The 27267-nt window shown below is 48.5% G+C and overlaps 1 protein-coding gene across 1 annotated transcript; it reads left to right on the forward strand.

The window, feature by feature from the left end:
- The first annotated feature begins 122 nt into the window (after nt 1-122).
- spag7 (sperm associated antigen 7) lies at nt 123-26921 on the forward strand. The gene is made up of 7 exons (XM_063038885.1): nt 123-231; nt 7930-7997; nt 11058-11146; nt 11939-12023; nt 13602-13691; nt 18086-18245; nt 26687-26921. The coding sequence occupies exons 1-7, from the start codon at nt 147-149 to the stop codon at nt 26800-26802; spliced, it is 693 nt and encodes a 230-aa protein (XP_062894955.1). The 5' UTR covers nt 123-146; the 3' UTR covers nt 26803-26921.
- The last annotated feature ends 346 nt before the right edge of the window (nt 26922-27267 follow it).

Consider the following 27267-nt stretch of genomic DNA (forward strand, 5'->3'; position numbering starts at 1 on the left):
ACCCCTACAATTGGGGGCATGCAGCTGGGGTGGGTGGGGGGGGGGGGAAGTTATAATTAAAGTCGGCAGACACTCTCGAGATGGTATCTCCTTTAAGGCGACCTGCCTTTAAAAGACGCAATTTCCGCTGCGGCTGCGGCTTCAAGATGGCGGACCTCCTCGGTTCAATACTGAGCTCGATGGAGAAGCCGCCGACCGTCGGCGACCAAGAGACCCGCCGCAAGGCGCGAGGTACCGAACGGGCACCGAGTCCCCGCGCTTCCCCTGGGCGTTACCCGCACCGTTTCCCCGTCGCCTTTGCGCCCGCGCGCTGACGCGAAATCCGAAGAACTATTGGGCGTGAACCCCGTGCTCTACGCCCTCTGTGATTGGTTGGGATAGGCTGCTGGTCTGGTCCTCCCTGCTTCACCATTGCTTCAGCTGCATGTCAACACTTTGCCGAGGGGGCGGGGATATTGCTGAATTGGTCAATCTGGGTGTCACCGCGCCAATCAGATCTGGTTGAGTCCTGAGCTGGTGCTTCCGCATCGCCTACCCTGAACCGTCAGTAAGGCCCTTCGGGCCATCCATCCATGCTACCCCTCAATATTGATCGCACTCTCTAGTCTCGGCCTGTCCCTTGGTGATTCAGGTGTAAATCCAGATAATCCTTCAGCCTTGTGAGGGACTCTGCTCCCACCACCTTCTCAGGCAGTGTGGTACTGATTGCATACCCTCGGCCCAAACCAGGGCTCCACGGATCCCTTGCTTAATGGGATAAAAAAGATTGGGAAGCCCTGGCCTAAACCCACGTCTCTGCCATAGGGGGATCTATTCCCTCACCAGGTGCTTCCTTATCCTCCTTTGCTCCACGGCAAACAAACTTCACTGCTGGGCTACACTCTGCTGATGTCCCTTCTTGGTCTACATACACTCGTTTGGTCAAAAGGCCCGTGTATATGTTGTGTGACTCTATGACCACCACCTCCCCCCAACCCCACACCCCACACCCCAATCCTCTTGCCCACTGTTCCCATCTGGGGAATCTCCTGAGGCACCTAACATAAGAGAAAAATTCAAGGGAAGTTAGATCATTTTAATTTTTAAGTTTAAGGAACATATGTGTACTGTACACAACCTTGAGATTGGTCTTATTGCAGGGAGCCACAAAACAAAGAAACACAATAGAACTCATTTTAAAAAAAACACACAAAGGTCATCAAACAGCCAGTATTGGGGGGGGGGGGAATAAAACAATTTGTGCAAACATGTAACAAAAATTAAACAAAAAGCACACAGAACATGAACGGCAGAGTCTCTGAAAATGAGTCCACAGCCATGGAGCCAGTTCAATGCTGAGACAAGTGAAATCTGTGTAGGAGACCCGTGGCTGCCAGCTGCAGCCACAGAGCTGGTTCATCACTGTGCCGCTGGTTATAGGCCAAAGCTTCAGGATCAGTTCAGCACTAAAGCAAGTAACTGCAGTGGAGTAGTGAGTTGAACAATGGTTCGTCATTTGCCCTCAATCAAATTATGCAAATAAAACAAGTTTTTAAAAAGTGAATGCAAACATCTGGAACATGAAGTGTAGAGTCCCCAAAAATGAGCCCACAGCTGCGGTGCTGAGGTGAGTGAAAGCCGGCCCGCAGCCCTAGCAGCTGTGGGCAACAACTGCTCCTGAACTTGGTGGCCTGAGACCCAAGACTCCTGTACCTCCTGCCTGATGGCAGCAGCAAGAAGAGAGGGAGACTGGTCAACTGCAGGCAGATGGTGCTGAACGCCCGTTCATTTTCCACTCTTGTCCTTGATGATTTTAATCTTGCTCAACGCTTTAATCGGCACAGAGTAATGGCATCAACCACGGGTTCGTGTTCCGCCATCAGGAATCGATGCAGCTGGCCCCAGCGATGGCCACCCCAGCCATACCTGTACTCTCCACTCTCATCCTCGCCAAAGCCCCCAGGGGATCACAAAAATGTCTGATCAATTAATTAACTAAAAAATATGTTCTTAAAAGGGAAGTTACAGACTGCAATCGATTGCAATTCGGAAGAAGTATATCTAGAAGAAGAGTATCTAGTTGTTTTGTGAGCAGTGTGCAACTTGGTTGCTTGCTTGGGAAGCTGCTAATTTTTTGGAAGAATTCATTTTTAATTTGGAGATACAGCACGGTAACGGACCTGTCTGGCCCAACGAGCCCATGTCACCTGGTTACACGCATGTGACCAATTAACCTACTAACCTGTATGCCTTTGGAATGTGGGAGGAAACCGGAGCACTCGGAGGAAACCCACGTGGTCACAGGGGAAATGTAGAAAATCCTTACAGACAGCGGTGGGATTTAAACCCGGATCGCAGGCTCTGTAATAGAGGTATGCTAAGTGTTCCACCAGGAACACAGAAATCGGTGAGGAGCAGGTGAAGCAAACTGGGTGAGAGGGGCTTGGTTCTACATAAATGCTAGAACAGAATAATGGGCAGAAAGGCCTGTCACTGGGATTCTACCAATGAAGCAGCTGCTGCTCAGAGACACCCTCCCAGCCCTGTGAGCACAGAGTCATGTAGGTGAGTTGCAGTAATTCTCCCACATGCTTTCCTTTGTCCGGGCAGTGACACCGGTTGCCTGATAGCAGACTGGACAGCCGCAGTCAGCTGGGGGCGTATGTACAAACGTTTGTATAACCAGTTGGGGGCGTATGTATATCCAGCTGGGGGCGTATGTATAACCAGTTGGGGGCATATGTATATCCAGCTGGGGGCGTATGTACAAACGTTTGTATAACCAGCTGGGGGCATACGTAAAACCAGCTGGTGGATATTGTACTGCTGTAGTACGCAACCTTGAGATTGGTCTTGTTGCAGGGAGCCACAAAACAAAGAAACAGAATAGAACTCATTTAGAAAAAACACACATAACAAAGGTCATCACACAGCCAGTGTGAGGGGGGGGGGAAATAAAACAATTTGTGCAAACATGCAACAAGAATTAAACAAAAAACACACAGAACATGAACCGCAGACCTGTTGAACAAAGAGAGGTCTTTGGGTACAATGCTCATAGTTCCCTCAAAGTGACAGTGCAGGTAGTCTGGGTAGTGAGGAGGTACACGGTATACTTGCCTTCGTGGCAGAGGCATTGTGTGCAAAAGTTTGGGTGTCCTCTTGAATTTGGCTAGACAGGGGCTAGAGCATGCACTTCTGGGCACCATACTATAGGAAGGGTGTGAGTAAGTTAGAGAGGGTGCACAAAAGATTCAGTTTGCTTGGAATTCAGCTACCAGGAGGGATTGGACAGGCTGGGGTTGATTTCCCTAGAGTGAAGGAGGCTGAGAGGTAAGGTTATGAGAGGCATAGAGTGGCTAGTTACAGTGTCAGTTCCCCCACGGTAGGGGTGTGTAAACCTAAAGGGTACAGGTTGAAGGTGAGGGGAGAGAGGTTTAAAGACAATCTTAGGAATAAATGTGGTTCTTATCTGGAATAAGCTGCCAGAGGAGGTGATGAAGGCAGGAACTGTTCTTAAGCGACAACATTTAAGAGGCACCCGGACAGGTACTGAATAAACAGGGCATTGAAGCATATGAGATAAGTGTAGATAGGCTAGGTCAGCAGGGATGTGGTGGGCTGAAGGGCCTGTTACTACAAACCCCATTTCCAGAAAAGTTGGGATATTTTCCAAAATGCAATAAAAACAAAAATCTGCGATATGTTAATTCACGTGAACCTTTATTTAACTGACGAAAGTACAAAGAAAAGATTTTCAATAGTTTTACTGACCAACTTAATTGTATTTTGTAAATATACACAAATTTAGAATTTGATGGCTGCAACACGCTCAACAAAAGTTAGGACAGAGTTAAAATAAGATTGAAAAGTGCACAGAAACCGTCATGCTACTGTGACAATTATAGCCACCTGGGCTCGGGAGTACTTTGGAAAACCATTGTGACTCTGAAACTGTATTACGCAAGGAGGAAGCCATACATCAACTCTATGCGGAAACGCCGGCGAGTTCTCTGGGCCCGAGCTCATCTCAGATGGACCGAAAGATTGTGGAACCGTGTGCTGTGGTCAGATGAGTCCTCATTTCAGCTAGTTTTCGGAAAAAATGGGCCACGAGTTCTCCGTGCCAAAGCTGAAAACGACCAGATTGTTATGAGCGAAAGGTGCAAAAGCCAGCATCTGTGATGGTATGGGGGTGCATCAGTGCCCACGGCATGGGTGAGTTGCATGTATGTGAAGGTACCATTGACTCTGAGGCGTATATTAGGATTTTAGAGAGACATATGTTGCCATCAAGGCAACGTCTCTTCCCGGGACGTCCATGCTTATTTCAGCAGGACGATGCCAGACCACATTCTGCACGGGCTACAACAGCGTGGCTTGACTGGCCTGCTGCCAGTCCAGATCTATCTCCTATTGAAAATGTATGGCGCATCATGAAGAGGAGAATCAGACAACGGAGACCACGGACTGCTGACTGTTGAGTCTTATATCAAGCAAGAATGGACAAAATTTCCGATTGCAAATCTACTACAATTAGTATCCTCAGTTCCAAGATGATTAAAAAGTGTTATTAAAAGGAAAGGTGATGTAACACAATGGTAAACATGCCTCTGTCCCAACTTTTGTTGAGTGTGTTGCAGCCATCAAATTCTAAATTTGTGTATGTTTACAAAATACAATTAAGTTGGTCAATAAAACTATTGAAAATCTTTTCTTTGTACTTTTGTCAGTTAAGTAAAGGATCACGTGAATTAACATATCACAGATTTTTGTTTTTATTGCATTTTGGAAAATATCCCAACTTTTCTGGAAATGGGGTTTGTATATCGTACAACTCCATGACTGACTCTGTGACACTATACCCCTATTCCATTACACTCCCTCGTGCCCAGCCATTCATAGTATTTGTGTCATCTACAAATTTAACAGCTTGGCTGTGTTTTTGTACAACACTTATAAAATATGCTATAAACAACAAGTCCCTATGGAACACCACCTGTCACAGACACTAGTCAGAATAACACTTCTCCACTACTGCCCTTTGTCTCCCGTGGCCAAATCAATGGTGAATCCAGTGGTGAATCTCCCTCGATTCCTTGTCTTTTAATCTTCTGGATTAGACGGTCATGAAGGACAAAACTTTTCATATATACCACAAACTAGAGAGATTCCAGCAGGGAACTTTGTGGTGCACCTCTGGTCACAGACCTCTAGTCAGAGTGACACCCCTCCACCACTACCCTTATCAACGAGACCACAAGCACTTGAATGAACAAGGCAGAGAAGGCTTTGAACCAATTGCTGGGATGGCTGCCATGAACAGTCTGGATTAAAGAGCTTGTTTCAGTGCTGTGCGATTCCACAAGGAAATCCCAGTACCATAATCCAATGTGGATTAAAGAGCTTGTTTCAGTGCTGTGCAATTCCACAAGGAAATCCCAGTACTGTGACCCAGTGTGGATTAAAGACCCTGTTTCAGTGCTGTGCAATTCCACAAGGAAATCCCAGTACCGTGACCTGGTGTGGATTAAAGAGCTTGTTTAAATGCTGTGTGATTCCACAAGGAAATCCCAGTACCGTGACCCAGTGTGGATTAAGGACCCTGTTTCAGTGCTGTGCAATTCCACAAGGAAATTTGAGTGGTGTTCTGCATAGGTACGTTCCAATGAGACAGGGAAAGGATGGTAGGGTACAGGAACCATGGTGTACAAAGGCTGTTGGAAATCTAGTCAAGAAGAAAAGAAAAGCTTACGAAAGGTTCTAAAATCTAGGTAATGATAGAGATCTAGAAGATTATAAGGCTAGCAGGAAGGAGTTTAAGAATGAAATTAGGAGAACCGCAAGGGGCCCTGAGAAGGCCTTGGCGAGCAGGATTAAAGAAAACCCCAAGGCATTCTACAAGTGTGTGAAGAGCAAGGGGATAAGACATGGGAGAATAGGACCTATCAAGTGTGACAGTGGAAAAGTGTGTATGGAACTGGAGGAGACAGCAGAGGTACTTAATGAGTACTTTGCTTGGAAAAGAATCTTGGAGATTGTAGGGATGTCCTGCAGTAGATTGAAAAGCTTGAGCATATAGGCATTAAGAAAGAGTATGATCTGGAGCTTTTGGAAAGCATCAAGTTGGATAAGTCTCCAAGACTGTACGAGATATACCCCAGGCTACTGTGGGAGGTGCGGGAGGAGGTTACTGAGCCTCTGGCAATGATCTTTGCATCATCAATGGGGATAGGAGAAGTTGTGGAGGATTGGAGGATTGCAGGTGTTGTTCCCTTATTCAAGAAAGAGAGTAGAGATAGCCCAGGAAATTATAGACCAGTGAGTCTTACTTCAGTGGTTGGTAAGTTGATGGAGAAGATATTGAGAGGCAGGATTTATGAACATTTGGAGAGGCACAATATGATTAGGAATAGTCAGCATGGCTTTGTCAAAGGCAGGTCGTGCCTTATGAGCCTGATTGAATTTTTTGAGGATGTGACTAAATGCGTTGCTGAAGATAGAGCAGTAGATATGTGTATGGATTTCAGCAATGCATTCGATAAGGTACCCCATGCAAGGCTTATTGAGAAAGTAAGGAGGCATGCGATCCAAGGGGACCTTGCTTTGTGGATCCAGAACTGGCTTGCCCACAGAAGGCAAAGAGTGGTTGTAGACAGGTCATATTCTACGTGGAGGTTGGTGACCAGTGGTGTGCCTCAGGGATCTGTTCTGGCAGAGGAGCATTACTCTGACTGGAGTTCTTTGCCAGGTGGTGTTACACAGGGATCTGCTGTTTGTTGTATGTATTATAAAAATGTACAAAAATGTAGCCAGGGTGATTAGTAAGTTTGCAGTGACACAAATACTATGAATGGTAGAGTACTAGGGAGTGTAATGGAACAGAGGGACCTAGGAACACGAACACATAGTTCATTGAAAGTGGTGCCACGGTAGACAGGGTGGTGAAAAAGGTGTTTAGCACACTGGTCTTCATCAGTCAGGGCACTGAGTGTAGGAGTTGCAGTTGTATAAGTCGTTGGCGAGGTTGTACTTGGAGTGCTGAGTACTGTCTTGGTCACCCTGTTAAAGGAAGGATGTGGTTAAGTTAGAAAGGGTCCAGAGAAGTTTTATGAGGATGTTGCCAGAGTTGTAGGGAGAGGTTGCACAGGCTAGGTCTTTACTGCTTGGAATATAGGAAAATTGAAGGGTGATGTTATAAAAGTGGTTAAAGTAATGAGAGTGGATGGTAACTGCCTTTTCCTCAGGGGAGGGGATAGAATTAGGGTGAGAGGGAAGGATTTGAAAGAAACCTGATGGGGGCAACTTTTTCACACAGGGGGCGGTGAATATATGGAACGAGCTGCCAGAGGAAGTGGTTTCAACAGGAACAACAGCATGATTGAAGAAACACATGGAGGGGTGGGGCTTGGAGAGAGATGGGCTGAATGCAGGAAATTGGGACTAGCTGAGAGGGAGCAAGTTTGAAAGAGATGTGCGGAGCAAGATAATTTTACACAGAGGGTTATGGGTGCCTGGAGCAGGCTGCCAGGGGAAGCAGAGATGATAGCAATGTTTAAGATGTTGTTAGGCACATAAGCAGGAAGAGAGTGACGGACATACAATAGATCATATGCAGCCAGATGCACAGTTTAAGTTGGCAATACGGATGGCAGAGACGTTGTGGGCCGATAGGCCTGTTTCTCTCCGATAATGTTTTATGTCCATGTGAGGACTGTGAATGTCTGGGTGTCCCAGGTGGGTATAGCTCAGTCACAGAGTGAGTGCAGATGTTGTAACCCTTGTGCAGAATCTCTGCTATTGCTGACATATCGCTGCTGCAGCAGGGTGCTGGGTGGCTGGGAGCCTCTGCACAATCTCAGCGCTGTGGCTGTGACTGGTGGAAGCAGTCTTTACTGTCATCACTGTCAAGCTGTTGAACATGACCTTGTTCATTTGTTTTCTACCCAGAGCAAGCTGCCAGATTAAAAAAGATGCAAGAGGAGGACAAGAAACAGAAAGCAGAATTCAGGAAGCGGGTGAGATTTACAGGGACTTGGTGGCCCTGTGAAAAGTTCCCTCTTTTCATCCCATTACACACTCCCGGGGTCAGGCATGGAGAGACACTCCCTCTGCATCGTCTCTTCACTTACTCCTGGGGTCAGTAACAGAGTAAAGCTCCCTCTACTCTGTCCCATCAGACACTCTTAGGGTCAGACACAGACTGAAGCTCCCTCTGCATTGTCTCATCACACACTCCCGGGGTCGGACACAGAGCGAAGCTCCCTCCACACCATCCCGTCACACACTCCCAGGGTCAGACACAGAGCGAAGCTCCCTCCACACCGTCCCATCACACACTCCCGGGGTCAGACACAGAATGAAGCTCCCTCCACACCATCCCATCACACACTCCCAGGGTCAGACACAGAGCAAAGCTCCCTCCACATCATCCATCACACACTCCTGGGGTCAGACACAGAGAGAAGCTCCCTTCACACCATCCATCACACACTCCTGGGGTCAGACACAGAGAGAAGCTCCCTCCACATCATCCATCACACATTCCCGGGGTCAGACACCAAAGGAGGCTCCCGCTATACTGTTATATCACATGGCTGCTGGAACAGTGTTTTGTCATTATAATACCAATACACCCCAATTCCTCGCCCAGGTCACCTGGTGCATTTTGGGTGGGGAAGGGTCTCATTCCTGTCTCATCGAGTTGTACAGCCCAGAAACAGTCCCTTCAGGCCACCATCTCCATGCTGACCATCTGCCCGTCCACACCAATCCCACTTGCTGCATTCGGATTGTACCCTAATGTCTCAGTGTCCCAAATGTGGAGAATGCATCTGGTTCCACCAACACCTCTGGTCATCAACACTCTGTGTGTAGATAAAATAACTTCAAATTCCATTTACATCCCACTTCTTTCACCTTAAACTATGTCCCCTTGTTTCTGATATCCTTTCTATGGGGTAAAGAGCCTGCTTGCTACTCTATGCCTCTCATCATCTGGTATATCTTTGTTTCATTTCTCCTCAGCCTCCGCTGCTCAAGGGGGCAAAAAACAGTCTATCTAACCATTCTGTGTAACTGAAATCAGCTAAATCCAGGCAACAGCCTTCTGCATTTTGCACTCTCTCTGTAGTGTTGCCATGTCTTTCATATAAGACCAGTGACCACAACTGGACACAGTGCTCCAAGTGTGGCCTAAACCAAACTTCGTAAAGTTTTCACAGCATAACTTTTACACTGATTGCCCCAAACTATGAAGACAGGCATGCCAGACACCTTCTCTATTCTATCGACCTGTGTTACCAGTTTCTGACAACTATGGATCTGAATCCCTTAGGGCAGTCTGTTCTACAACATTCCCTAGAAATAGCTCCTTTGTCATGTCCTACCTAGGTGTGCTACAGCTGACCTGCGGCAATGCCTCACCCAGACAATGATCCGCTACAGGTGAGTTAATATCAGAGCTGGAGCCTTTGTCCCTGATGCCCCTTCACTTCTCACATCCCAGTCCTCTCTCCTGGAGATCTCCAGCTGGCTCAGAACACTTGCCATGGGGGATGTGCATCCTCAAAAAAGGAGCAACGACCTCTTGTTCAGGGAATATAGACTCAGCAAGGCCACAAGCATTACTCTACTGTTATGTGTTCATCCCTGGAGTGGTGTGGTTCTATATTACCGTGTCATCTGGGGGTGGTGCATTTCTAGATTACCAGGTCAGCTGGGATGGTGTGGTTCTAGACCTCCTGACTACCCTGTGGTTGTATGGTTCTAGATTACCTGCCCGTCTTGGGTTGGTTGGGGTTCTAGATCTCCTGGCCAGTCTGGAGTAATGTGGTTCTAGGTCCCCTGGCCAGACTGGGGTGGTGTGATTCTAATTCTCCTGTCCAGCTTGGACTGCCATGGATCTAGATCTCCTGGCCAGCACAGGGTTGTATGGCACCAGATCCCCAGCTAGCTTGGGGTGGTGTGGCGCTAGAACTCCTGGGTAGCATGTTGTTGTATGGCTCTAGATCACCTGGCCTGCATGGGTTGATGGAGTTCTAGGCATGCTACCCTGTCCAGACTGGCATGTATCTAGATCTCCTGGCTAACCTGTGGTTATGTGGTTCTACATCCCCTGGCCAGATAGAAGTGGTGTGGTTCCAAATTACCTTAGCAGCCCAGGGTGGCTTGATGCTAGATCTGGCTAGCTTGTGGTTGTGTACTTCTAGATCCCCTGGCCAGCCTGGGATTGTGTGGTCCTTAAACACCTGCTTTTCATGGGTGGTGTTTCTAGATCCCCTGGTGAGCCCGTTATCTCTGTGTTGGAGCCCTCTTGCATCCTGGTGCCAGCTGCATCTGGAGTGGTTGCTGTTTTCTGTTATCATCCAAACTAACTACATAAGGAACAGCTAAAGGAAGTCTGTTAGTCCCAAGACCATCAAGGCCAGTGTAACGGTCGTGACCATGCTGCTTTCCTAGCCTCGGAAATGGATGAGAAGTTACATTTTGGTCTGACTTGGCCAGGAGATCTAGAACTACATCATTCCGGGCTGGCCAAGTGATCAAGACGACACCACGCAGACTGGCCAGGAGCGAAGGAGCAACACCTCCCCAGGATGGCTAAAAAATCTGGAACCACACCACTGCAGTCTGCCACCATTCCATACTGGCCAGGAGATCTAGAACCAGACCACACTGGCTGGGCAGTTGATCTAGAACCACACCACCATGGCCAGGGCAAGAGATATGGATAACCACACTCTTTAAGTGTGGACGTGGAATAGAGGAGCATAATTTGAGGTTGGTTCAGGTTACACCCAACTCCTCTCACCTGGTCTGTGGGCTCCAATACAGAGGGGCTGCTCCGGTTGAAGCCCCCCTTCTCCAGTGTGGACCATGGCTGTGTGCCATCCATACTCTGGACAGGGAGCATGTGGTGTCCTCTGGTTTGTTCCAGCCTCCCAGACAGAGACATACGTGCAGCCTGGCCACAGAAATTATTTGCCTTTGCTTTTACTTCAACACAACTCCCTGGCTTGGGCCAGCAGCATACGGATGATGCAGATTATGATAATCTGTCTGCTCTACCCCAACAGATGGAGAAGTTGATCTCAGATTTTATCCAAAGCAGTGCACAGAGGAGTAAGAAGTTTGACCCAATGAACAAGCTGGAGAGAAGCATCTTGTAAGTATGGCCCTGAGGCACAGGGATGCCTGGGTCAGGGGTGGGTTCCCTACACCTCCTCTGTCAGGGTAACTGCTAATCCACTGCCTCACCCTCTACACCTCCACTCATGCTAAATTCACCCCAATCCAGATTTAATCTCCTCTCACATTAGATCATGTTTCACCAGCTTTAGTGAGCTGCCTTTCTATACAGAGGATGCAATTAAACATTGTAAATTATTTGACAGTGCACCCTTAGCACTCCCGGATTCCCCTCTCTTCCTCCATTGTTCCCCTCAACTCCCTCTCCTTTGCCCTCTCCCTCAGCTCCACCTCCCCCCATCCTTCAACTTCCACCTTCCTCCCTCTCTCTTCCCTCCCTCAGCCCCCTTTCTCTCCCCTTGCTTGTTCTGCCTGTCTAATTTGCCCAACTCCTCTCCACCTTCCCTCCCTCACCCCTAAACTTTCCCTCCCCCTCCCTCCGTGTCTCCTTCACCTTCACCTTTGCCCTCTCCTTCACATTCCCTTCCATCAACCCCCACCTTCTTCTCCTTCCCTCACCTCCACCTTTCCCTCTCCACCTCCCTCAGCTCCACCCTCCCTCTTCTCTCTTGCTCTCTGTGTCTCCCTTGCACCCTGGGTCTCCCTTGCCATCCCTCTCCCTCAGGCCCTCCCCCTTTCTCCTGTGCCCTTTTCTCCCTGTGTATCTCAGTACCCCCGTTTTACCTCGTACCTCTGCCCCCCCCCCACCCTGCCGATTTCAGGGCTGAGCTGCCCGTCACTCACCGTGTCTCTGCTCCCCTGTGCCCAGGCATGATGTGGTCGAGGTGGCTGGGCTGACCTCGTTCTCATTCGGAGAGGATGATGACAATAGATATGTGATGATCTTCAAGAAGGTGAGAGCCTGGGGTGGCTGGGGGAGAATGGGGGTGGGGGAGGTCTGGGACAGTTCGGATGCAGAGGGTACAATTGGTCTGATGGCTGTGGGTGATCGACTGTCCTACCCTCATTTATTTATTCATTAATCCTGACACCTGTGAGGTGATGCATTCTGGGAAGTCAGATAGTGCTATGACATAGTGGTAGGTTGTGTTGGATCCTGATATTTTTGTGATATAGATATTTGAAAGTCAAGAATGAGGGTTAAAATGTGTTGCTTACAACCGTTTTATTAAGCTTTCACCTCTGTGACTATGTGGGATGGGTTTCCTCCCACATTCCAAAGACATACCGATTGGTAGGTTAATTGGTCATTGTGAATTCTCCTGTAATTAGGCCAGGGTTAAATCTTGAGATTGCTGGATAGCATAGCTCGAAGGGCCAGAAGCGCCTAGTCTGCACTGTTTCTCAATCAATAACCCTGAAACTCTTACTCTTCACAGACATCCAAAACAGGAAAAAACCCTAAGAATGAGTGACAGAAGCATTAGAACCCCAAAGCCCCCCCCACTCCCTCACACAAGAGGCAGCAAAAGTATCAACCCTCCCCCTCCCCTTCCCCACACTCACACCAACAAAGCAGAGAGAGAAGAACAAAAGTGCCATGGTCATTGGCATTTTGTACGTTAACTAACTCCAACTAAAAAGATAAAAAAATTCCAGTGACTGGTAACAATAACCAATGAAATAGCCAGATTCAAGTGAGGGCATACCTGCTACAGAAAAACTGAGAAGCTTCTAGAAGTTTAGCCATGCTTCAAATACTGCAAGAATCACTGAACAATTATACATTTATAGGTTTTAATATAAACATACAAGCAAGCATAGGAAAGATAAACTCCAAGAAAAATACATGAAAGGTAACAATTCCACAGCCTAACAAATGTTGAGGAGTGTTGATGAACAGAGAGACCTTGGGAGAACTCAGAAAGGTCAGATTAGGGCGGTGTGAAGAGGAGAGGTGACACTTTGTCTTCACTGGTCTAGGGTACTCAGTGTAAGAGATGGGGGTGTGATGTTGCAACTTCTAGCTCGCACTCAGTGCTGTGTACAGTTCTGTTCAGGGAGGATGGGTCTGAGCAGGAGAGGGTGCAGAGGAGATTCACCATGATGTTACCCTGGACGACTGAGGTTCTGTAGAGAGATTGGAGAGGCTGGGCTTGTTATCCCCAGAACAAAGGAGGGTGAAGGGTGACGTGAGACAGATATATAATGTCGTAGATAGCGTAGAGAGTCAGAATCTTTCTCCCAGGGTAGGTAGGGGTATGAAACAACAAGATGGTGGCGGGGGGGCAATAGTTTTATAAGGAATGTGATGTGTGTTTTTACACAGTGATTGATATTAGGAGCTGGTGGAATCGGATACAGTTACTAAGAGAAATTTAGACAGACACTTCAACAGGTGAAGTGCAAAAGGATGTGGTCCTAATGCAGACAACTGGGACTATACCCATGCTGAAAGATTGTCCATGTGGAGAGTGGGCTGAAGAGGCTGCCTCCGTGCTTTACAAATCTGATTCTTTTCCTCTTTCTAGGAATTTGCTCCCTCAGATGAGGAGCTGGAGGCATACCGGAGTGGAGAGGAGTGGGACCCTCAGAGAGCTGAGGAGAGAAAGCGCAGCAAGGTAATGAATGTCAGGAGCACTCCTTCCCCCCAATCTGACCCCACTGCCTCCCATCCCACTTTCTCACCCCACTCTAGCCATCATTGCCCACTAGCCCTGTTACTCCACCCGTCCCAAACCCTACCTCCACTCTGCACATCACTGTCCCCAACCCCCCTCACACCTCCCACTGACTCCCTCGCTTTTCCCATTCTGTTTATTACTGCCCCCCACCCACCTCCATACTACAACTCTGTCCCTCGCTGCCTCTTACATCCTCAGTTCTCCCACTCTGCCCACACACCCCCACACTGCTCCTCCAATACCCTCCCTACTCCCACTGCCCTCGCCCCCACACTCCACATAGCTCTCAGATGGAGCAACTCTACAGGACAGTTAATGCCATCCCTGCGACCTGCTGCCCTTATTAGCTGAGTGGTTTAGCTGAAATCAACTATGCAGGCAACTTCCAATGCCCTTTCTTGTGGTCTCCTCTTACTTTCCCTCCTGTCCCTGTCCTAAACCCCCTCCTACCAAAAGGGCTTGCTGTCCCTAGCCTACCCCTGTCTTAAACCTTTCCTATCCATGGTCTTATTGTCCCCTCTCACCCCTCTCTGCTACCCAAGGGTCTTGCCTTCCTGAAAACCCCTCCCCATCCTATTAAAGTGTACTGTCCCCCAACCCCGGCCTGCAGGCAGCTGGTCCCGTCTTCTGCCTCCCCTGTACCAGAGAGGTAGGAACTATTTCTATTGCTGTGAGTGACCGACTTCCTCCCACTCATGAGAAGGTGTGAGTGAGAGGAGATGTTGGGGACTTGTTCCCAGCCTGTGATGAGAGGGTGTGAGTGAGGGGAGATGTTGGGGACTTGTTCCCAGCCTGTGATGAGAAGGTGTGAGTGAGAGGAGATGTTGGGGACTTGTTCCCAGCCTGTGATGAGAAGGTGTGAGTGAGAGGAGATGTTGGGGACTTGTTCCCAGCCTGTGATGAGAAGGTGTGAGTGAGGGGAGGTGATGGGGACTTGCTCCCAGCCTGTGATGAGAGGGTGTGAGTGAGAGGAGATGTTGGGGACTTGTTCCCAGCCTGTGATGAGAAGGTGTGAGTGAGAGGAGATGTTGGGGACTTGTTCCCAGCCTGTGATGAGAAGGTGTGAGTGAGGGGAGGTGATGGGGACTTGCTCCCAGCCTGTGATGAGAGGGTGTGAGTGAGAGGAGATGTTGGGGACTTGTTCCCAGCCTGTGATGAGAAGGTGTGAGTGAGGGGAGGTGATGGGGACTTGTTCCCAGCCTGTGATGAGAGGGGGTGAGTGAGGGGAGGTGATGGGGACTTGTTCCCAGCCTGTGATGAGAAGGTGTGAGTGAGGGGAGGTGATGGGGACTTGTTCCCAGCCTGTGGTGAGAGGGTGTGAGTGAGGGGAGATGTTGGGGACTTGTTCCCAGCCTGTGCTGAGAGGGTATGAGTGAGGGGAGATGTTGGGGACTTGCTCCCAGCCTGTGATGAGAGGGTGTGAGTGAGAGGAGATGTTGGGGACTTGTTCCTAGCCTGTGAGTGTGTGAGTGAGGGGAGGTTGTTGTTTACTTGTTCCCAGCCTGTGGTGAGAGGGTGTGAGTGAGGGGAGATGTTGGGGCAACACTCACAACACACTGGAGGAACTCAGCAGGTCAGGCAGCATCTGTGGAAAAGATCGGTCGACGTTTCAGGCCAGAACCCTTCGTCAGGACTGCCAGGACTTCGACAGGAGTTCAGTGAGACCCTCTCTCACTGCTTCCCCTCTGTGATCTCCGCCTCTCTCCGACTCTTCGACCACATCCTGACACAGACCTGCTTTCGACGGGAGATGTTGGGGACTTGTTCCTAGCCTGTGGTGAGAGGGTGTGGGTGAGAGGAGATGTTGGGGACTTGACCCTAGTCTCTGATGAGAGGGTTTGAGTGAGGGGTGGTGATGGGGAATTGTTCACCACCAGTGATGAGAGGGTGTGAGTGAGAGGAGATGTTGGGGACTTGTTCCCAGCCAGTGATGAGAGGGTGTGAGTGAGAGGAGATGTTGGGGACTTGTTCCCAGCCTGTGATGAGAGGGTGTGAGTTTGAGGAGGTGTTGGGGAATTGTTCACCGCCGGTGATGAGAGGGTGTGAGTGAGGGGTGGTGATGGGGACTTGTTCCCAGCATATGATGAGAGGGTGTGAGTGAGGGGAGGTGTTGGGGACTTGTTCCCAGCATATGATGAGAGGGTGTGAGTGAGGGGAGGTGTTGGGGAATTGTTCACTGCCAGTGATGAGAGGGTGTGAGTGAGAGGAGGTGTTGGGGACTTATTCCTAGTCTCTGATAAGAGGGTGTGAATTTGGGGAGGTGTTGGGGAATTGTTCACCGCCAGTGATGAGAGGTCGTGAGTGAGGGGAGATGTTGGAGATTTGTTCCCTACCCGTGATGAGAGTGTGTGAGTGAGGCATAGTGTTGTGGACTTGTTCCCAGCCTGTAATGAGAGGGATAATGTTGGGGATTTGTTCGCAGCCTGTGATGAGAGGATGTGAGTGAGGGGAGATGTTGGGGACTTGTTCCCAGCCTGTGATGAGATGTCGTGAGTGAGGGGAGATGTTGGAGGTTTGTTCCCTACCCGTGATGAGAGTGCGTGAGTGAGGCTTAGTGTTGGGAACTTGTTCCCAGCCTGTGATGAGAGGGTGTGAGTGAGAGGAGATGTTGGGGACTTGTTCCCAGCCTGTGATGAGAGGGTGTGAGTGAGAGGAGATGTTGGGGACTTGTTCCCAGCCTGTGATGAGAGGGTGTGAGTGAGAGGAGATGTTGGGGACTTGTTCCCAGCCTGTGATGAGAGGGGGTGAGTGAGGGGAGGTGATGGGGACTTGTTCCCAGCCTGTGATGAGAGGGGGTGAGTGAGGGGAGGTGATGGGGACTTGTTCCCAGCCTGTGATGAGAAGGTGTGAGTGAGGGGAGATGTTGGGGACTTGTTCCCAGCCTGTGATGAGAGGGTGTGAGTGAGGGGAGATGTTGGGGACTTGTTCCCAGCCTGTGATGAGAAGGTGTGAGTGAGGGGAGGTGATGGGGACTTGTTCCCAGCCTGTGATGAGAGGGGGTGAGTGAGGGGAGGTGATGGGGACTTGTTCCCAGCCTGTGATGAGAGGGGGTGAGTGAGGGGAGGTGATGGGGACTTGTTCCCAGCCTGTGATGAGAAGGTGTGAGTGAGGGGAGATGTTGGGGACTTGTTCCCAGCCTGTGATGAGAGGGTGTGAGTGAGGGGAGATGTTGGGGACTTGTTCCCAGCCTGTGATGAGAAGGTGTGAGTGAGGGGAGGTGATGGGGACTTGTTCCCAGCCTGTGATGAGAGGGGGTGAGTGAGGGGAGGTGATGGGGACTTGTTCCCAGCCTGTGATGAGAAGGTGTGAGTGAGAGGAGATGTTGGGGACTTGTTCCCAGCCTGTGATGAGAAGGTGTGAGTGAGGGGAGGTGATGGGGACTTGCTCCCAGCCTGTGATGAGAGGGTGTGAGTGAGAGGAGATGTTGGGGACTTGTTCCCAGCCTGTGATGAGAAGGTGTGAGTGAGGGGAGATGTTGGGGACTTGTTCCCAGCCTGTGATGAGAAGGTGTGAGTGAAGGGAGGTGATGGGGACTTGTTCCCAGCCTGTGATGAGAGGGGGTGAGTGAGGGGAGGTGATGGGGACTTGTTCCCAGCCTGTGATGAGAAGGTGTGAGTGAGAGGAGATGTTGGGGACTTGTTCCCAGCCTGTGGTGAGAGGGTGTGAGTGAGGGGAGATGTTGGGGACTTGTTCCCAGCCTGTGCTGAGAGGGTAGAGTGAGGGGAGATGTTGGGGACTTGCTCCCAGCCTGTGATGAGAGGGTGTGAGTGAGAGGAGATGTTGGGGACTTGTTCCTAGCCTGTGAGTGTGTGAGTGAGGGGAGGTTGTTGTTTACTTGCTCCCAGCCTGTGGTGAGAGGGTGTGAGTGAGGGGAGATGTTGGGGCAACACTCACAACACACTGGAGGAACTCAGCAGGTCAGGCAGCATCTGTGGAAAAGATCGGTCGACGTTTCAGGCCAGAACCCTTCGTCAGGACTGGGGACTTGTTCCTAGCCTGTGATGAGAGGGTGTGAGTGAGGGGAGATGTTGGGGACTTGTTCCCAGCCTGTGATGAGAGGGTGTGAGTGAGGGGAGATGTTGGGGACTTGTTCCCAGCCTGTGATGAGAGGGTGTTAGTGAGGGGAGATGTTGGGGACTTTTTCCCAGCCTGTGGTGAGAGGTTGTGAGTGAGAGTAGGTGTTGGGGACTTGTTCCCAGCCTGTGATGAGAGGGTGTGAGTGAGGGGAGATGTTGGGGACTTGTTCCCAGCCCCTGATGAGAGGTTGTGAGTGAAGTGTGGGCTCTGGAGCTTTTTCCCAGCCTGTGATGACACAGTTTTCCCTGCTGCAGGAATTGGCACAGAAGGAGGCGGAGCAGTCTGCAGAGCATGGACCCTCGCAGGAATCCTCCCCCCACTCCAACTACAAACAGAAATACAGCCATTTGATTGGCACCGTGGCTGCCAAAGAGGGAGCACACACCTTGCAGGCAAACAAGGCCTATGGTTGCGGTATGTGAGCGGGTGCACAGACTGACGCGGGATTGACATTGGTGCAGGGAACCCGGTAGTGACATACACATTGGAGGCTGCCTTCCAGTGTCCAGTCAGTGGGTGGAGCCTCTGTCTCACAACTTCAGAGAGCTGGGTCAGTCTTGACTTTGGTGATGTCTGTCTGCCGTTTGCACTACCTTCTTTTTGGGTTTTCCTCAGGGTGCCACTGTTTCCTCCCATGTCCCAAAGTGGTGGTTCATTGGCTGCTGAAAATGACCTCTTAGGGTGTGGGTGAGGGGCAGAATCCGGGGCACTTGCTGCGAGTGAGGGGAGAGTGTAAAAGATGAGTGTAGGGCTGGCATACAGTGGCATGCAAAAGTTTGGGCACCCCGGTCAAAATTTCTGTTACTGTGAATAGCTAAGCCAGTAAAAGATGACCTGATTTCCAAAAGGCATAAATTAAAGATGACACATTTCTTTAATATTTTAAGCAAGGATCATTTTTTATTTCCATCTTTTACACTTTCAAAATAACAAAAAAGGAAAAGGGCCCGAAGCAAAAGTTTGGGCACCTTGCATGGTCGTTACTTAGTAACACCCCCTTTGGCAATTATCATAGCTTGTAAATACTTTCTGTAGCCAGCTAAGGGTCTTTCAATTCTTGTTTGTGGGATTTTCACCCATCCTTCCTTGCAAAAGGGTTCCAGTTCTGTTTTTTTTAATACTTCATTTTCAAAATTTTCAAAAAAAAATCAACGAAAACATACCAGCTCAGACATGTATAAAAATGAAATAAGCAAAAAAAAAAGGGACATAACATTAGAGGGGTGCCTATTGTACAAAGTGCTCAAAAATACTAAACATTAAATCTCAAATGAGGGCCGTGAGAAATCAGCTGGGGGTAAATTGTGCATCTGCCACCGGCCTCGTCCAGGTAGGCAAGAAATGGATCCCAGATAGCCGAAAATTTTTTATTTGAATTGGTTCTCAAGAACCTAAGTTTCTCCATCTGTATGACTGAGATCATATCAGCCATCCATCTCCGAAAGGAAGGAGGAGAAGGTGATTTCCATTCCCTCGAGATAAGTCTTTTGGCAACAATCATCCCCAGCAACAGAGACTGTTGTATGGCTGCAGGGAAACAAATAGTAGATTGCGAGCAGCCAGATATAGCGAGACCAGCTTCCAAGGGGAAGGATCTTTATAGGCCTTTGAGTACCAGTCAAATATTTTGGACCAAAATCCAGTCAGTAATGGGCAAAACCAAAAGGTGTGTGACAACGTGGCTTCCGTCCCTTGGCATCTATCACACATTGGCGAGACAGAAGGGTAAATCCTGTGCATTCTAAGTTTAGAGTAGTGGAGATGGCGGACAACTTTAAACTGGATCAGTTGGTGCCTGCTGTTAACAGAGCAAGCCTGTATCATAGACAAACACTTGTTCCAGGCAGCTTCAGAGCATGCACTGCTCTTTTGAGGTCTATCCACAGATTTTTGATGATGTTTAGATCGGGGGACTGTGAGGGCCATGGCAAAACCTTCAGCTTGCGCCTCTTGAGGTAGTCCATTGTGGATTTTGAGGTGTGTTTAGGATCATTATCCTGTTGTAGAAGCCGTCCTCTTTTCATCCTTGGCTTTTTTATAGATGGTGTGATGTTTGTTCCAGAATTTGCTGGTATTTCATTGAATTCATTCTTCCCTCTACCAGTGAAATGTTCTCCGTGCCACTGGTTACAACACAAGCCCAAAGCATGATCGATCCACCCCCGTGCTTAACAGTTGTTGAAATGTTCTTTTCATGAAATTCTGCACCCTTTTATCTCCAAACATAGCTTTGCTCATTGCGGCCAAAAAGTTCTAATTTAACTTCATCAGTCCACAGGACTTGTTTCCAAAACACATCAGGCTTGTTTAGAAACATAGAAACATAGAAAATAGGTGCAGGAGTAGGCCATTCGGCCCTTCGAGCCTGCACCGCCATTTATTATGATCATGGCTGATCATCCAACTCAGAACCCCGCCCCAGCCTTCCCTCCATACCCCCTGATCCCCCTAGCCACAAGGGCCATATCTAACTCCCTCTTAAATATAGCCAATGAACTGGCCTCAACTGTTTCCTGTGGCAGAGAATTCCACAGATTCACCACTCTCTGTGTGAAGAAGTTTTTCCTAATCTCGGTCCTAAAAGGCTTCCCCTTTATCCTCAAACTGTGACCCCTTGTTCTGGACTTCCCCAACATCGGGAACAATCTTCCTGCATCTAGCCTGTCCAATCCCTTTAGGATTTCATATGTTTCAATCAGATCCCCCCTCAATCTTCTAAATTCCAATGAGTACAAGCCCAGTTCATCCAGTCTTTCTTCATATGAAAGTCCTGCCATCCCAGGAATCAATCTGGTGAACCTTCTTTGTACTCCCTCTATGGCAAGGATGTCTTTCCTCAGATTAGGGGACCAAAACTGCACACAATACTCCAGGTGTGGTCTCACCAAGGCCTTGTACAACTGCAGTAGTACCTCCCTGCTCCTGTACTCGAATCCTCTCGCTATAAATGCCAGCGTACCATTAGCCTTTCTCACCGCCTGCTGTACCTGCATGCCCACTTTCAATGACTGGTGTATAATGACACCCAGGTCTCGTTGCACCTCCCCTTTTCCTAATCGGCCACCATTCAGATAATAATCTGTTTTCCTATTTTTGCCACCAAAGTGGATAACTTCACATTTATCCACATTAAATTGCATCTGCCATGAATTTGCCCACTCACCCAACCTATCCAAGTCACTCTGCATCCTCTTAGCATCCTCCTCACAGCTAACACTGCCACCCAGCTTCATGTCATCTGCAAACTTGGAGATGCTGCATTTAATTCCCTCATCCAAGTCATTAATATATATTGTAAACAACTGGGGTCCCAGCACTGAGCCTTGCGGTACCCCACTAGTCACTGCCTGCCATTCTGAAAAGGTCCCGTTTATTCCCACTCTTTGCTTCCTGTCTGCTAACCAATTCTCTATCCACATCAATACCTTACCCCCAATACCGTGTGCTTTAAGTTTGCACACTAATCTCCTGTGTGGGACCTTGTCAAAAGCCTTCTGAAAATCCAAATATACCACATCCACTGGTTCTCCCCTATCCACTCTACTAGTTACATCCTCAAAAAATTCTATGAGATTCGTCAGACATGATTTTCCTTTCACAAATCCATGCTGACTTTGTCCGATCATTTCACCGCTTTTCAAATGTGCTGTTATCACATCTTTGATAACTGACTCCAGCAGTTTTCCCACCACTGACGTTAGGCTAACCGGTCTATAATTCCCCGGTTTCTCTCTCCCTCCTTTTTTAAAAAGTGAGGTTACATTAGCCACCCTCCAATCCTCAGGAACTAGTCCAGAATCTAACGAGTTTTGAAAAATTATCACTAATGCATCCACTATTTCTTGGGCTACTTCCTTAAGCACTCTAGGATGCAAACCATCTGGCCCTGGGGATTTATCTGCCTTTAATCCCTTCAATTTACCTAACACCACTTCCCTACTAACATGTATTTCGCTCAGTTCCTCCATCTCACTGGACCCTCTGTCCCCTACTATTTCTGGAAGATTATTTATGTCCTCCTTAGTGAAGACAGAACCAAAGTAATTATTCAATTGGTCTGCCATGTCCTAGCTCCCCATAATCAATTCACCTGTTTCTGTCTGTAGGGGACCTACATTTGTCTTTACCAGTCTTTTCCTTTTTACATATCTATAAAAGCTTTTACAGTCAGTTTTTATGTTCCTCGCCAGTTTTCTCTCATAATCTTTTTTCCCCTTCCTAATTAAGCCCTTTGTCCTCCTCTGCTGAACTCTGAATTTCTCCCAGTCCTCAGGTGAGCCACTTTCTCTGGCTAATTTGTATGCTTCTTCTTTGGAATTGATACTATCCCTAATTTCTCTTGTCAGCCACGGGTGCACTACCTTCCTTGATTTATTCTTTTGCCAAACTGGGATGAACAATTGTTGTAGTTCATCCATGCAACCTTTAAATGCTTGCCATTGCATATCCACCGTCAATCCTTTAAGTGTCATTTGCCAGTCTATCTTAGCTAATTCACGTCTCATACCTTCAAAGTTACCCCTCTTTAAGTTCAGAACCTTTGTTTCTGAATTAACTAGTCACTCTCCATCTTAATGAAGAATTCCACCATATTATGGTCACTCTTACACAAGGGGCCTCTCACGACAAGATTGCTAATTAACCCTTCCTCATTGCTCAAAACCCAGTCCAGAATAGCCTGCTCTCCAGTTGGTTCCTCGACATGTTGGTTCAAAAAACCATCCCGCATACATTCCAAGAAATCCTCTTCCTCAGCACCTTTACCAATTTGGTTCATCCAATCTGCATGTAGATTGAAGTCACCCTTTATAACTGCTGTTCCTTTATTGCACACATTTCTAATTTCCTGTTTAATACCATCTCCGACCTCACTACTACTGTTAGGTGGCCTGTACACAACTCCCACCAGCGTCTTCTGCCCCTTAGTGTTACGCAGCTCTACCCATATCGATTCCACATCTTCCCGGCTTATGTCCTTCCTTTCTATTGCGTTAATCTCATCTTTAACCAGCAACGCCATCCCACCTCCCCTTCCTTCATGTCTATCCCTCCTGAATATTGAATATCCCTGAACGTTGAGCTCCCATCCTTGGTCACCCTGGAGCCATGTCTCTGTGATTCCAATTATATCATAATCATTAATAACAATCTGCACTTTCAATTCATCCACCTTATTACGAATGCTCCTCGCATTGACACACAAAGCCTTCAGGCACTCTTTTACAACTCTCTTAGCCCTCATACAATTATGTTGAAAAGTTGCCGTTTTTAATGCTTGCCCTGGATTTGTCGGCCTGCCACTTTTACTTTTCTCCTTAGTACTTTTTGCTTCTACCCTCACTTTACACCCCTCTGTCTCTCTGCACTGGTTCCCATCCCCCTGTTGTGAACTAACTTCCTCACGCCTAGCCTCTTTAATTTGATTCCCACCCCCCAACCATTCTAATTTAAAGTCACCGCAGTAGCCCCCGCTAATCTCCCTGCCAGGATATTGGTCCCCCTAGGATTCAAGTGTAACCCGTCCTTTTTGTACAGGTCACGCCTGCGCCAAAAGAGGTCCCAATGATCCAAAAACTTGAATCCCTGCCCCCTGCTCCAATCTCTCAGCCACGCATTTATCCTCCACCTCATCGCATTCCTACTCTCACTGTCGCGTGGCACAGGCAGTAATCCTGAGATTACTACCTTTGCGGTCCTTTTTCTCAACTCCCTTCCTAGCTCCCTATATTCTCCTTTCAGGACCTCATCCCTTTTCCTACCTATGTCATTGGTACCTATATGTACCACGACCTCTGGCTCCTCACCCTCCCACTTCAGGATATCTTGGACACGATCAGAAATATCCCGGACCCTGGCACCAGGGAGGCAAACTACCATCCGGGTCTCTGGACTGCGTCCACAGAATCGCCTATCTGACCCCCTTACTATTGAGTCCCCTATCACAACTGCCCTCCTCTTCCTTGCCCTACCCTTCTGAGCTACAGGGCCAGACTCTGTGCCGGAGGCACGGCCACTGTTGCTTCCCCCGGGTAAGCTGTCCCCCCCAACAGTACTCAAACAGGAGTACCTGTTGTTAAGGGGCACAGCCACCGGGGTACTCCCTATTACCTGACTCTTCCCCTTCCCCCTCCTAACTGTGACCCACTTGTCTGCCTCCCTTTAGGTGTTCCTTTGCAAACTTCTGACGCTGAATTTTGTGGTGAGGACGCAGGAAGGGTTTTCTTCTGATGACCCTTCCATGAAGGTCATATTTGTGCAGCTTTTGCTGCACAGTGGAACAGTGCACCACCACTGCAGATTCTGCTAAATCTTCCTAAAGGTCTTCTGCAGTCAAATGGGGGTTTTGATTTGCCTTTCTAGTAATCCTACGAGCAGTTCTCTCAGAAAGTTTTCTTGGCCTTCCAGACCTCAACTTGACCTCCACCGTTCCTGTTAACTGCCATTTCTTAATTACATTACAAACTGAAGAAACGACTATCTGAAAACGCTGTGCTATCTTCTCATAGCCTTCTCCTGATTTGTGGGCATCATTTATTTTAATTTTCAGAGTGCTAGGCAGCTGCTTAGAGGAGCCCGTGGCTGCTGATTATTGGGACAAGGTTTGAAGAGTTGGAGTATTTATAAAGCTTTGAAATTTTTGTCACCTGACCTTTCCTAACGATGATTGTGAACGAGCCATAGCTCTAACAAGCTAATCAAGGTCTGAGACCTTGATAAAAGTTATCTGAGAGCTCAAATCTCTTGGGGTGCCCAAACTTTTGCATGGTACTCCTTACCTTTTTCTCTCCCCCCACTCTAAAATTGTACAAAACAAAAATAATGCACTAATCTTGCTTAAAATGTTGAAAAGAATATTTCATCTTTAACTTTATGCCTCTTGGAGATCAGTTCATCTTCTACTCACTTAACTATTCACAGTTTACAGAAATTTTGATGGGGGTGCCCAAACTTTTGCATGCCACTGTAAATAGATTGGACGAAGGGCTTGTTTCCATGCTGTGTGTCTTCTGTATAACAACCATGATGATATTCAGGCCGTGTTCCACTCCCAGAGCCTGTTCTACGGCATCTTCCTGCCTCCAAGATCACCATGCCATCAGCTCCGGCCTCTCTATGCACACAGTTTGGTGACTTCTCTGCAGTTCTCTCCCCCAAGCCTCACCTCCTCTGAGCAGAGTTACTGGGCTTGATTTCCCCAGAATAGAAACAGGGGGAGACAATGATCTCTCTGAAGAAGGTGATATGCTCTGTTTAGCCCAGAACCTGCTCCTGTCTCAGTTCATTCGCCTGAGTGACCTCAGTGGGTCCAATCTCTCCCTCGCGCCCGGTTTGCAGAATAAGTTGCTTCATCAGACCTGATGAAGGATCTCCGTTGATGCTGCCTGACTGCAGAGTCCCTCCAGCCTTTTGTGTGTGTTGCATTAGCAGAATTTCTTGTGTTTGTTTATTGTTTCACCATGCCACTGAAGCAGGTTACCTGATTGGATTCACCATGCTGATACTGCATTCACCCTGTGCTGCAGTAGAGGGTGCTCGCTCCCGAATGACCTTGGGACGTGATGAGAAGGGGAGATGAGCTCAGGCAGTGCCAGTCCTTCTTAATCTCCTTACCTCTCCACCCTGCTAGTCCGGCCCACTGCTCTGCTAGATTACCTTTCCACCCCGCTGGCACAGCCCTCTTCCCCATTACAGACATCCAACAAGGTCGTTTCAGTCTTCTAGCTGCAACTGTGAATGGTGTAGGTTAATACAGTACAGGTTACCCACCCACTTTCCACTGGTGCCTGGCTTCCTGCTCCCCCTGCAGTGAACCTCTTTCCTGTTACTGTGGCAACTTCCCAATCAATCTGCTCCACAAAGCTTCCAGAGAACCTACCCACGTGGGCATAAGTCGCAGGGGTCAGCTTTGGGCCCACCACTTTTCACATTATATGTTAACATTATATGACAGAATTGAATCGCTTTGTGGGCAAGTTAGTAGACAATATGAGCATAGGTGGAGGGGCAGGTAGTGATGGGGAAGCAGGAAAAGAAGTGGCAGATGGAATACAGTATAGGAAAGTGTACAATCATGCACTTTGGTAGATGGAATAAAATCATAGACTGTTTTCTGTTTGGGGAGACATTTCAGAAATCAGAGGTGCTAAGGGACTTGGGTGTCCTGGTGCAGGATTCGCTAAAGGTAAATTTGCAGGTTGAGATGGCAGTAATGAAGGCAATTCAAGAGGACTGTAATGCTGGGGCTTTATAAGGCATTGGTCATACCACGTTTGAAGTATCTTGAGCAGTTTTGGACCTCGCATTCAACAGAGGATGTGCTGGCATTGGAGAGGGTCCAAAGGAGGTTCATGAGAATGATTCCAGGAATGAAAAGGTTAACATATGAGGAGCATTTGTCGGCTCTTGGCCTGTACACGCTGGAATTTATAAGAATGGGGGGAATCTCACTTAAACCATTTGAAAATTAAAAGGCCTAGATAGAGTGGACTTGGAGAGGATGTTTCCTATAGTTGGGGAGTCTAGGACCAGAGGGCACATCCTCCGAATACAAGGACATCCTTTTAGAATGAGGAGGAATCTTTTTAGCCTAAGGATGGCGAATCTGTGGAATTCATTGCTACAGAAGGCTGTAGAGGCCAAGTCATTGGGTATATTTAAAGAGGAGGATGATAGGTTCTTGGTTAATAAGGGCGTCAAAGGTTACAGGGAGATGACGGAGAATGGGGTTGAGAAAATCAATCAAACACGATGGAATGGTGGAGCAGCCATGATGGGTTAAATGGCCTAATTCTGCTGTTATATCTTATGGTAAAAGCTGTTGGTACTGCCTCACCTTTGCTGCCCTCCTTTCTCAGTGCCCACAGCCAACAAGCGAGACACGCGATCCATTGAAGAGGCGATGAACGAAATCAGGGCAAAGAAGAAGATGAAGGTGTTGGATGAAGGAACAGGCGTATCAGGGGGCCCTTGACGCCTTGCACCCTCCTCCCCCTTCCGTGCTGAGTGACCTTCCTGGCAAGGTCTGAGGCCTCGTGCAGGCCAGGCCCTGCCCCTGCTGTTAGAAGCATGCTTTCAACTGGGGGGTGGGGGGTGGGGGGGGGAAGGAGGTGTGGTTGGTTTGTGGGGATGTGGGCTTCCTACAGGGAGTGGGTGGGTGGATGAACTCGAATTGAGGGGGTGGGAATGGAAGATTTAAGGTGGTGGTTCAGTGGGGGACGGTGAGAAAATAGATTGATTGGGTGGGGCGGGGGAGTAGATATGGTTGGGGGAACAGGTCTCTGGCACAGTTCAATGAATGTGTGTGGTTGGCAGGAACCTATGCGGGCGAGTCCTGCTTTGCCCCATCATGGTGAGGGGAAATGGACTGCCTCTCTGAGTCTGTGCAGGGCTGTGGGTGATGTTTCTTTTCCGGCAGACATAGCTGCTCTGAATGTGC

This window comes from Mobula hypostoma (assembly GCF_963921235.1).
Source record: "Mobula hypostoma chromosome 5 unlocalized genomic scaffold, sMobHyp1.1 SUPER_5_unloc_2, whole genome shotgun sequence".
In the NCBI taxonomy this organism is placed as follows: Eukaryota; Metazoa; Chordata; class Chondrichthyes; order Myliobatiformes; family Myliobatidae; genus Mobula; species Mobula hypostoma.

Bases quoted from the DNA above. Each gene is read 5' to 3' on its own strand.
- spag7 (XM_063038885.1), top strand. From the start codon at position 147: ATGGCGGACCTCCTCGGTTCAATACTGAGCTCGATGGAGAAGCCGCCG. The intron at 12,024-13,601 runs GTGAGAGCCTGG...TCCTCTTTCTAG, and splicing joins ATGTGATGATCTTCAAGAAG to GAATTTGCTCCCTCAGATGA. The intron at 18,246-26,686 runs GTATGTGAGCGG...CTCCTTTCTCAG, and splicing joins AAACAAGGCCTATGGTTGCG to TGCCCACAGCCAACAAGCGA.